We start from the raw sequence: 12,135 nt of genomic DNA on the forward strand, positions 1-12,135 counted from the left end.
ATTTAAATTATACAATATTCTGAAATCAGGATAAAGGCAACTAAGTCAGCATTTTTCTACACACACACACACACACACACACACACACACACTCACACACTACAATACCTAAGTGTCTCTTACACTCAGTAAAATAAATGAGTTGATTCCCAAAATTGTCGCATGCAACAAATAGTTCCTAATCTTGCCTTTATTTCTAGCTGCCTCAGAGAAGGGAGAGAATGACATTGTGTGTGTGAACTATTTGTACACTGTCAAATTAATTCCATATAATTATAAATATTCACCACCTTCCAGCATCTTGGAAAATTGAGAGTAAATGGAAATAGTGAAGTTCAATATATGAAATCTGTCACCTCTAGGCCTTTGGCCAAACTCATGCCTAGCTCCTTCTGATACATGATTTACTCTTACCTCTCACCATAGATTAGCTTGCTCCACTTCCAAAAGGGTTCTTACACAGGAGCTTAAGAGGGACTTCTTATAGTTCTGCTTATACTGATCTTGTGGGAGAATTAGATAAAGAAAACAAATCAGGTCATTATTAAACTCTTGGAGATCAAGCCAAAGAAATAATCATAGACTGGTCAGTAAGACCACACATGTCTTAGCGCTACTTCTACTGCTAAGCTTTGTTTCATGGGGCAAGATCAGTCTAGCCCCTTAACATAATAGTAGACTTCTGCTTCTAATGTGCATTTGGATCAAATGGACTGGTGCTAAGCAGGCCTGCTTCTCATGCCAGGCCTGTGAGAAAATAGAATCATCCCCGTGTGCTGGGAAGGCCAACCACTGGTGTGCCGAGCAGCAAATGACCTGGCACATTTCTCTGTCTTGGTTTCATCCACAAGAAGAAATTCACATCCAGTAACAATTATGATAACCTTACTTAGCTAGATGCTTGCATTCTTTTCTATGTAAAATTTTGGTCCTATGAAATGTTTATAAACTTAAAATAGGTACCTACTGTTCATAAATTATTTCAAACTTAAACTGGCATCTCATTCAACTTCTGGGGTTTCTCAGTTTAGCAGATATGGACACCCAAATCTTTCTTCTGTTTAAAATTCCAAAGAATCAAAGAGTACAGTCACTTTGGAAAACTGTTTGACAGTGTCTTAAAAAAAACAAAAAACATAAATTTACATACAACCCAACAATTCCACTCCTAGGTATCTTAACCCAAGAGAAATGAAAACACAAAGTTCACAAAGACTTGTTTACAAATGTTCACAGCAACATTACTCATAACAGCCAAAAAGTGCAAACCACCTAATGTCTACCAACTGTCAAATGGATAAAGAAAATGAGGCATATCCATAAATGGGCTACAACTCAGCTACATGACTACTGATACTGCTACAATATGGATGATCCCCAAAATACCCTGCTAAGAAAAGAATACAGATGCAAAAGACTACATATGATTTGATTTATATGAAATATCCAGAAAAAGGCAAACCTATAGAGATAGAAAGGAGATTAGTGCTTGTCTGGGGTTGAGGGTGGGAAGAATAATTAATTGTAAATGGACACAAATGATTTTCCAGGATAATGTAATGGAAATGCTCCAAACTTGGTAATGTTGATCATTGCAAAACTCCCTATACTTACTAAAAAATTACTGAATAACACAAAATGAGTGAACTTTACAGTAGGTAGATTACACCTCAATAAAACATTCTCTCTCTCTGTCTCTCTCTCTCTCTCTCTCTCTCTCTCTCTCTCTCTCTCTCTCTCTCTCTCTCTCTACACACTCTCACACACACACACACACACACACATACACACACTCACTCACACCAGGGAATAAAGTCCAAAAGCACAAATTCTCTAGCATGGCATGAAGGCCTTCTCCTCCAATGATCTTCATCCCCACCCCCCTCCACACACACACACACAAGGCAATAGCTTTTCCTCTTCCTCAGAACATGCTGTTTCACACTTCTGTGGTTTTTCACTTTGAAAATGCACAGTCCCTTCTCTACCCAGAACACTCCACTCATCCTTCAAGACCCAAATCAGACTTCTCTGACATATCTCTAAAGTGTCTCAGTCAAAAAGCGTTTCTTCTTCATTGTGTTCCCATAGGATCTTCTGTAATGTCTGTGTTTATATTTTCTAATTTGTATTATAATCATTTGTTTTCAATGCCACCTTCACTGCATTGTGGGTTTGGGAGGGGGGCAGGAAAAGTATATACTAATAGCTACTACTTGTTTAACATTTATTCTTTACATATTATTTTTGGCATTTTTACTCATTTACACATTACTTCTAATCCCACTACAATCCTGCAGGTGAGCTATTACTGTCTCCTCTCATTGGGCTCAAAGAGGAGACACAGCATATTTAGGATCATACTGCCAATATCAGGAAATTGAGATCAAAATCCATCTATGGTGAACTCCAAAAATTCACTAAACTGCTTCTGTTTTACAATACAGAGCCTAAAGGAAGAGATGCCTCTATTTAATATATTGTAGTAGCAAAAGATATGGAGCCTGATTTTTAGTACTTTATCACTGATCAGCAATGCTAGAAAAGTCACTTGACAATCTGAGCTTCAGTTTCCTTATCAGGAAAACAAGAGGGTTGGGCTAGATAATCTCCAACGTTCCTCCTGGCTCTAAAAATTCTGATTCTGGGTGATATCTCGCAACCACGGGAACTCAAGATACAAGAAACCAGAGCAGACTGTCTGATGATAATCTAGAACCTTAACACAGGCCCTATCTGGAGATGTTACCATAGCACAGGATTGTGGGCTGGTGCATCCCAGCAGCATGAGCGCTTAAAGATTTCTGGAGCAAGTCCTTGAGCAGTTGCTAAAGAGTAGGACTGTACTCCCAGCTCTCTCTGCCTGTGTGCCTTATGAGATAGTACCCAACACATTAACTTCCACACATTGCCTGGATGTCCATCTCTGTCCCAGCACACGCCACTCATATCACACCTAATAAGGACTACTACCTACCTGCAGAGTGCTAGGCATCATTGCACCAGATGATCTGCAAGTATTCACAAGCACTGTCTCCTAACCAGCCTCTTCCCTACAACTCATTCAATACCTTGCCAGATTAAACTGTCCTGAAACTTATATCTAATTGAGTCATTCCTCTGCTTATAAGCTTCCCTCTCCTGCCAGTGTTCTATTTCTTATACAATAAAGTAAAAACCTAAAGTAAAAACCTATACTTTGGCTTATAAAAGCTTCTGTAGTCTGATCTCAACCTATCTTTCCAAATTCTTCTCTACTACTCTTCAAAAAATAAACTACCTCAGGGTTCTTACATTCAAGGGATATGTTTAATGTAAGTATAATTTTTATGTTAACATACCTTGAATATCATAAATCATCCTAAGATTTAGAACACAGTTTCCTGATAGCACACAAACTGGACTCTGTTCATGCAATACGGTTATGTAACTCCTTGTGCTGTCTCTGTCTAGAATGCTTTTTCCCATCATCTTCATACTTCAAAATCTTCAAATGAACTGGTATGTCTAGGGCCCAATGTGGTAGCTGACATATAAGTACTCATACATGTCTTCAGCTATTCGAAGCAGCCTTTGGTCTCCCTCTCTGTACTCACACCTTTTCTATATAACTTTCTTATATTGCTTATCCCTCTCTATTTTTGTTTTATAATTGTATAATGTGAATATCTTAGATTCTCAACCATCAAAAGCTCTTGGCAAAACTGGTATTTGGTCTTAGTCCTAGATGTACCCAGCACCAAGCACAAATTATAAATTAGTAGTGCTCAATAAGCCTTTCCTTAATGCATGAAACACACACATACACACACACACACACACACACACACACACAACAAACTAGGTGGAAACTGACATCTAAACTGGGATAGGCATGGAGTGGAGGAGCCACTACTATGTGCCAGGTCCTGTTGCTGAGCACAGTTAATCTCTTATTCTACTTAATCCTTTCAAAAACCCCACTAAGTAACTCCATTTTACTGATGAGGTGTCAGGGTTAGGAAAGTTAAGACAGTGGGCTAAGATCACAAGATGAGTCTGTTGGGACCTCTTCAATGCTATATATGCCACTGGTCCTCCTAACTTGTCACCCTCCAGGAGGTGGAGGATCTTTTAGAACCTCCCTCAACCCCAGCCCCGCCCACCAGGCCGGCTCCGCCCACCAGGCCGACCAGCCCCGCCCACCAGGCCAGCCCTGTCCGCAGTTTCCAGCTGAACTACTCCAGGCGCACGGCCCCGCCCTTTGCGTCGCGTGACGTTACCACGCCTGGCCGCGGTGTCGTGGCTACGTTCTTTAAATAAGGCCTTCCCAGGGCGTGCGCTGCAGTGTGTGTGGAGTGGGGGACACGGCCGCCAGGGCTGCAGCGGTTCGACCGCGAGGTGGGCGGGGAGGCTGCTTCCCGGGAGACGCGGGGCGGAGGGCGCTGCCCGGGAGACGCGCGCTCCAAGGGCGGGCGGAGGGAACCTGGCGGCCCGCGTGGCAGGGCCGGGCCGGGGCGCTCGGCTCCAGTTCTGGCGCGGCCCAGGCCTGGCTCAGTCTCCCCCTGACCCACCCTCCTGAGACCTTGTTTCTCTCCGAAGCCCTTTAGTCCGCTTTCCCACAAACATTCGTTTTGCCCCCATTGGCTCTCTCTCCCTGCCTCACGCTGGGTCAGGGAGTGAGAGGTGGGTTCAGTGGGAGCCGGTCAGGCCTGCCCGGTGCCCAGGGTCCGACTCCTTAGTTTTTTAAGTTTCTCATCCACACCCTCTCCGTCCGCCTGGGGCAATGGGAGAGGCACCCAGCATGGAGTGGCCAAGCCCGACGTGCAGTCCTGGTGATTCCTCTAAGTGACCCTGTGAAATGTCACCTGAGTTGCCTGGACCACAGTCTCCTCAAAAATGAGGTTCTCTTGGAATGATTTTTGATATCCAGGCTTTTTTGTTTGTTTGTTTTTCCCTGCATTGTTTGCCAAATCGGACCCATAGCAGGGCATGACTGGGAAACCTGAAGCCAGAATTCTTTTGGCAATTAGGGGCTGAGGGAGCCCTAAGACATACAGCCCCATGCCATACAGTGAAGCGGTCTGTAAGAAATAAGAACACCATTCTGTTTGGGCTCTGAGAGTGCCATTCTTGGAACAAGTTAACTGGGGAAGGACTGCATCATCATTGCTGTTCTACTGTAAGAACCTTGCAAGCATTGGTCTGTCTGCTGCATTCTGTTTCAGGTGTCCTGTCAGTTTTAGGATAGGTGTTAGGAGCATGGGTTAACAGCTCCTGGTCTACCCAGTCACCTGTTTCCAATTTTGACCTTTCGTTTTTTCTTCAGGTGGTTTTGGAGAAATCCTGCCTCTGCTGGAGCCTGCTGGACCAGGCTGCAGAATTGTGAGCTCGACTGATACAGAAGTCTAAGAATACTAGCTCCATAATGGCCATGAGTGAACTGAGGCTGAATTGGTGAGTTACATCTGTTTGTAATCACCTAAAGAGAATGAACGTGGGACTGGTTACATTAGGAAAGGAGGGTTTTTGACCTGCAGAGCTTTGGCGAAAACAGAAAGAAAATAGAAGTTCAGTGGCTCAGAATTTATCCCATCCTCATTTGCACATACTGAGCACTTATGAGATATAGCTGACTGCACTTCCTCTCCTAAAGTGACAATTCAGCACTCAGATTGCTACCAAGTATAATTCCATCAGGTACTTATTGTTAGTACTTCTGTGCTCTGTTAGTGAAGGAGAGATGCTGGAATTTTCTTGTGTCCAAGGACCTTGCCCACTGCTGTACAAGTAATAAAAATAAAAATAGAAACCCTTTTAGAATAGTCAAGCTTCTTTTTGTTATGTTGGAATCTGTATCAAGTGCTCATGTAAATGCATGAACTAATTTAGAAGTGTATGAGAAATTCACAAATTGAGGACTCAGGTAACATAAGTGGCTTTGCAGAGATCTAACTAATACTCGTGTGGCTTCAGGTTAATTTAGTGCACATTTTCTGAGCATCTATAGTTTGCCAGCCAAAGAGAATATAAAAGTTATGTGAGATTATAAAGATAATTAAAATAATACCTGATTAAAAAAAGATGCACTCAGTATGTACTCAATAAGTATTTATTTAATGCAAACAATGCTCCCTTCCCCCAAAGAGCTCACAGTAAATCCCTGAGCCCCATGACTTTGTTTTTGTATGATATGCAAAAGCCTTAAAATGTAATCAAATGCCAAATATACAGTACCATAATCTATACTAATAAAAGGGCAATATGCTAATTAGACCAGACATCTTCTGGACATCCAGATAAAGCCACAGTGTTGGCACTATCAGGCTGGCAGGGGAGGGTAGGTAGGGTTGATCAGGCATGCAGGGGAGCAGTTAAGGGGCAATCAGGCTGGCATGGGAGCAGTTAAGAGGAGATCAGGCTGGCAGGAGAACAGTTAGGAGGCGATCAGGCCAACAGGGGAGCAATTAAGGGGTGATCTAGCCGGCAGGCAGAGGTGGTTAGGGATGAATAGGCTAGCAGGGGAGCAGTTAGGGGCATCAGGAAAGCAGGTAGAAGTGATTAGGGGCGATCAGGGACACAGGTGAGAGGTTGGGAGCCAGCAGTCTTGGATTGCGATAGAGATATTCCAGATTGGAGAGAGTGCAGGCTAGACTGAGGGACGCCCCCTTCCCATGCACGAATTTCATGCACCAAGCCTCTAGTAAATCATAAGAACCATATTGGTGCATAGCAAATAAGACATTCTAATTTTACCATTTATCCTTGAATTTTTTTATTTTTTTTTATAAATGCCTTTAAAAATAGTAAGAAATTAGTATGGTGCAAATATGCTAGAATTTTTCATTTTGGAAATGGGCCAGCCAGAAGTTGCCCTTTAATTAGAGGTATACACCAAGCATGTCAAACTCGCAGCCCATGGGCCATGGGCCTCATAGGGTCCACAACGAATACTTTTGTGGCCCAGCCAATATAACAGTAAGAAACATTTTAATAAAAATTTCATAAGTTAATTTTTACAATATTCTGTTATACATAATCTACCTAATAAAAGAATAACATGCTAATTGACCATACCTTCGTGATGCCCACCACCCAATCAGGAGTGAGTATGCAAATTAATTCAACAAAGATGGCATATTAATTTGCATACACAGGTACCTAGCAGCTGGGGGCAGGATGGGACACAGCATTCTGCACCACCTCAGCCGCTCTGGGCCTGTGGGCAGTGTGGGAAGGCAGAAAGGTGGCTTCGGCCAGAGCAAAGGCACTGATGGCAGCCAGGGGAAGGAAGGCCCATTCTTTTTTTTTTAAATATATTTTATTGATTTTTTTACAGAGAAAGAGAGAGAGGGATAGAGAGTTAGAAACATCTATGAGAGAGAAACATCGACCAGCTGCCTCCTGCACACCCCCTAACGGGGATGTGCCCACAACCAATGTACATGCCCTTGGCCAGAATCGAACCTGGGAGCCTTCAGTCCGCAGACCGATGCTCTATCCCAGGGGTCCTCAAACTTTTTAAAGTGGGGGCCAGATCACGGTCCCTCAGAGAGCTGGAGGGCCGGACTATATGAACTACTAATTCCTACTGTAACACCTCGGCTGCGCTCACTGCCCAAAAAACCTGGCGGACCGGATCAGACTCCTCTGCGGGCCGCATGTGGCCCGCGGGCCGTAGTTTGAAGACGCCTGCGAGTCTATCCACTGAGCCAAACAGGTTTTAGCAGGAAGACCCATTCTTGCATGCATCTTCGTGCATCGAGCCTCTAATAATTAATAATGAACTGCAACGTTCACTAATGACATTTTTACTATAATCATGTTGCATTCATTTCTTTTGCACACTGGCTTACCATTTCTCTCCACTAATACTAGCAGCGAATATTTTAGCAGCCAATTCCCATGTCATTAGTCTTGTACTGACTTGTTTGGTGTGCACAACAGGAAATATTTCACTTTTGGAGAACAAGAAAAAGGTTTATTTGCGTTATGCTTATTAATTTGAGCAGTTGTTTAGTATCTGGTAAGTTAAGTTCAAGAAAAAGTATTAATTTTTATTATTAAGATGTTCTATTATATTATGTTAATGATTACTCACTTATTTCAGACTTTTGTATTCAGTATGTCTCTATCGAAATAAACCTATGTTTCTATGAAAATAAAAGGTTGTTTTTTTTTTTTTCTTATAAATATATTTTATTGATTTTTTACAGAGAGGAAGGGATAGAAATAGAGAGCCAGAAACGTCGATGAGAGAGAAACATCGACCAGCTGCCTCTTGCACATCCCCCACCGGGGATGTGCCCACAACCAATGTACATGCCCTTGACCGGAATTGAACCTGGGACCCTTCAGTCCGCAGACCGACACTCTACCACTGAGCCAAACCGGTTTCAGCAAAGTTTTTGTTTTAAACCTTGTTTATTTGGCCTGTGTTAGCCTTTGAGTTTGACATGCTTGGTATACGTGTTTATGCTCCTTGCCATAAAGTGTATGTTCAGAAGCAGCACGTATGCTCTTACACTGTTCCATTAACATTGTGAAACCCAATGTGACTTAGAGCCTTTGCACAGTATTGAAGCCCTTGAACTATCCTTGACCACAGAATCCTACTAATCTTTGTCCTCCCAGGTTAATGTTTCTCAGTGTTTTTAGTTTTTTAATTTCTTCATTCAATCAGCATTTATTGGATGTTTACTATGTGGAAAGCATTGACTATATTAGTCTCTTAATTATTTATGATATGGAAAATCACATATGACCTTAGAAGTGGTTTTAGTATAGACACACCATTTATCACATTTGCCATGTTAATGAAAATGTGAGGATATGCTGTCTTTTTATTGTCTTGTGGCCTGACATAACAGTGCATGAAAACAAAAATAGAGAAGCATTTTCTGTCAGTAACCAAACAAAACGGTATGCCCAGAGCCAGAGGTGAGTGCTGCCTCTGACAGACCTTTTATTGTACTTATAATCTGTTCTATTTTTAACTCTCTAGTTATTTCTGACATTTATTTAATTGGATATTAAAGGAAAAGCAAGGCAGGTTGTTGCAGCTGGAAAATTTCAGAATAGGCTTAGGGTAAAGCTACCTAAGAAGGAAAACATCTGAACTCATACATCTGGTACATGAAATTAAAATTATGAAGAGATGACTGTCTAGGAAAAGGGGTGTAGAGGGCATGTAGTTATAAATTACAATTGTACCATTATGCTGCTTACTCTACCTTGAGATTTTGAATTGTTAAATAAAATTACTTTGCTTCACAGGGATATCGCCTCAAAAAATGGCCTTAAGACATTTTTCTCTCGAGAAAATTATAAAGATCATTCCATGGCTCCAAGTTTGAAAGAACTATGTAATTTATCTAACAGGTAATAAGTTTATTTATTTGGTTACCTATTTCTATATTTGGTTGTTATTTTTCTAATATTTGAAGTTTTATATCTGTCTGTATCCACTACTAAACATTCAGTTGCAGAAATGTAAAAATTAGAAAACAGAAGAACTATTCCAGTGACCACATATATTGTTTCAGTCCTTTCCCCATCCATGTACAGATATATATATATATATATATATATACACACACACACACACACACACACACACACACATATATATATATATATATATATATATATATATATATATATATAAAAGTAAGGTCATATTATAAATACTATATAAAACCATAAATACTATAAAACTGTTTTTTATCTTTTTTTATTTAAAATAATATTTCCTGTGTCTTTCTAAGCCCCTGCATATGTAGCTCAACCTTCTTGATGGTTGTATATTATCCTACGCAACAAAGAGGGAATATGCAGATTTACCATCATAAAGATGGTGGCGCCAAATCCCCTCAGTCCCGCCTGAGTCCCATAGTCCTTTCAGCCCAGCCAGGGGTGGGGGTGCAGGGAGCAGGCGGCAGGTGCACTATGTGTCCAAACCTGTCCTGAGCCCTCCAGCTGCCCAGGGCCTGCCTGAGGTGCAGGCAAGCCTTGGATGGCAGTTGCCCAGCCAATGCCAGAGGCGCAGGCAAACCTTGGATTGCGGCTGCCCAGTTGCCCAGGGCCACCTGAGGCTCTCAGGTAGATAACCAGAGCCAGCCGAGGCTCAGGTAACCAGGGCCTGCCAAGGTTTGTGCTGCCGGCAGTGGCAGCAGCAGAGGTGCGATGGGATCATCACCTTCCCCTGATCACCTGGTTGCCTCCTGCCCCTTAGGGCGCCCAGACTGTGAGAGAGGGCAGGCCAGGCTATGGGACGCCCCTCCAGTGCATGAGTTTTCATGCACCAGGCTTCTAGTATATTATATATTAGTAAGTGTACTTTTTAATTCATTTAGCTGGTTTTATATTGCAAAATGTTGTATTTATTCCTCTTTTTTTGAAATTATAAGGACTACATTGATGAACTTTTTGTAATTATTTTTGAGATAAATTCATATAAATGTCATTGTTTGGCCAAAGAGTATATACATTTTATATTTTAATAAATGCTGCCAAAATGCCAAAGATTTTTTTTTTTTTCACTCTCTGGTATGAAATGCCCATTAAGTGATAATTTCCCCTTCTCACTGCATACCTATCTCTAACAACTCTTCTTTCCTTTGTGATCAGTTGTTTCTACTATTTGTGGATGGATTCTCAAAACAAAAACAAATAATAAGGTTTACTAGAAAGGAGTACATATGCCAAAGAAGGAATTAGGAAGCTCCTCATGTACTTTCATCCTTTGACCATGTCTTTTACAGCAAAGGAAATATTTCCAGCCTCTGCATCCAATGGAACCCCATCTTTCCCTGCCTTCTCGGTACCCTTTCTGTCAGTTAGCATCCCCTCTTACTTCTATGCCTTTGTTCTCTCTTGTCAGTGCAGGCCTGCCTCATTTTATTGAGCCTCACAGTTGTGTGTTTTTACAAATTGGAGGCGAGACCAATATCTGCAAAAAAGTTACAAATCACTTTATTTCAAAACTTGCTTTATTGTGGTCTGAATGCAACCCACAGTAATTTGCAAGGTATTCCTGTATTTCAAAGTGCTCAAGTTTATCTGTCTCTAATCCCTGGACTCCAGATTTCCTTCTAGTTACTTTTTTTTTATTTACTTGCTCAATTTATACTTAGACTCCTTTAAAGACTTGTATATGGTTGCAATATACAAGGAGGGAAAAAGACAAAAATACTACTGTATAACACATGCAGAAAACAACAGACAGAGCAATAGTAAGGCCTTCCCTATCAATAATTACTTTAAGTGAATTAAAATCTCCAATCAAGAGACATATTGGGAGAATGGATTTTAAAAACAGTATAAAAAAAATTCCTTCACTACATAGCTCACTGGACTTGCTTTCACTGAACATCCCACTTAATCTGGCTTTACCCTGTCTAATCTACTAAGACTGCTCCTCCCAAGATCTAGGAGCTGTTGACTACAGAGATAGCTCACTCTTAGATTTCTGGTGACTGTGGTATTTCTCAGTCTCTTTTGCCATCTTCATTGTCAGGCTTATCATGCTGGCTCATCAGATTGTGGAGCTTTTAAAAAAGACTGATTTTGCATTCTCAACCCATCTTTTGAATTTGAACCTTTGAGGATGTGTCTGTGGAATCAGTTAACACTGTTGATATTCATTTAGGTCATCTCTATATCTTTACTATATAGCAAACAGTGAGTATCCTTTTTATACATATGCTGATATAAGAACTAGGATAAATTTCTGTAAGATGTGAGTATGCATGTGTTTTTTATTTTTATAGATATTTGCCAGATTGCTATTAAAAGCATTAAAGAAACAAGAACTTTTTTATTCCATCAAATTAATACATAGGTTCACGTTAAAAACAAGCAAAAGTTGTATTAAAGAGATAGTTGAAAAGTAAATATTTTTAAAACAGCAATTTCAGAAGCAGTATTCTTCTTTCCAAACTGCATAATTCTATATTTCTTAATATCAGCTATAGACAGGTAAGACAATAGATCCCTCATGAATGTGCATCTGTGGCTATATTTTTAAAGTTATTTCTGTTATTCAATTGTACCATTTTTTAGGTATAACTAATTTTTTAAAATTTGTCTTTATTGTTGAAACTATTACAGATATTCTCCTTTTCCCCCCATTGGCCCCTTCCTCCCACTCTTAAA

At 40.8% G+C, this 12,135-nt stretch overlaps 1 protein-coding gene across 4 annotated transcripts in view; it reads left to right on the top strand.

Annotated features, from left to right (window-relative positions):
- The window catches only part of ICE2 (interactor of little elongation complex ELL subunit 2), a 75,864-nt gene that overhangs the window by 11,266 nt on the left and 52,463 nt on the right, over window positions 1-12,135 (top strand). Inside the window, exons 1-3 of one of the 4 annotated variants that reach the window (XM_045581979.1) lie at window positions 4,258-4,380; window positions 5,309-5,436; window positions 9,256-9,360. In XM_045581979.1, coding sequence (XP_045437935.1) covers window positions 5,408-5,436; window positions 9,256-9,360 — 134 coding nt within the window. In that variant the 5' untranslated portion in view covers window positions 4,258-4,380; window positions 5,309-5,407. Of the gene's footprint in view, window positions 1-4,257; window positions 4,381-4,401; window positions 5,183-5,308; window positions 5,437-9,255; window positions 9,361-12,135 lie in introns of those variants that run through there. The other 3 variants (XM_036440093.2, XM_036440098.2, XM_036440102.2) reach the window with 3 other exon arrangements.

The sequence above is a fragment of the Pipistrellus kuhlii genome, unplaced genomic scaffold, assembly GCF_014108245.1.
Source record: "Pipistrellus kuhlii isolate mPipKuh1 unplaced genomic scaffold, mPipKuh1.p scaffold_m20_p_1, whole genome shotgun sequence".
Lineage (NCBI taxonomy): Eukaryota > Metazoa > Chordata > Mammalia > Chiroptera > Vespertilionidae > Pipistrellus > Pipistrellus kuhlii.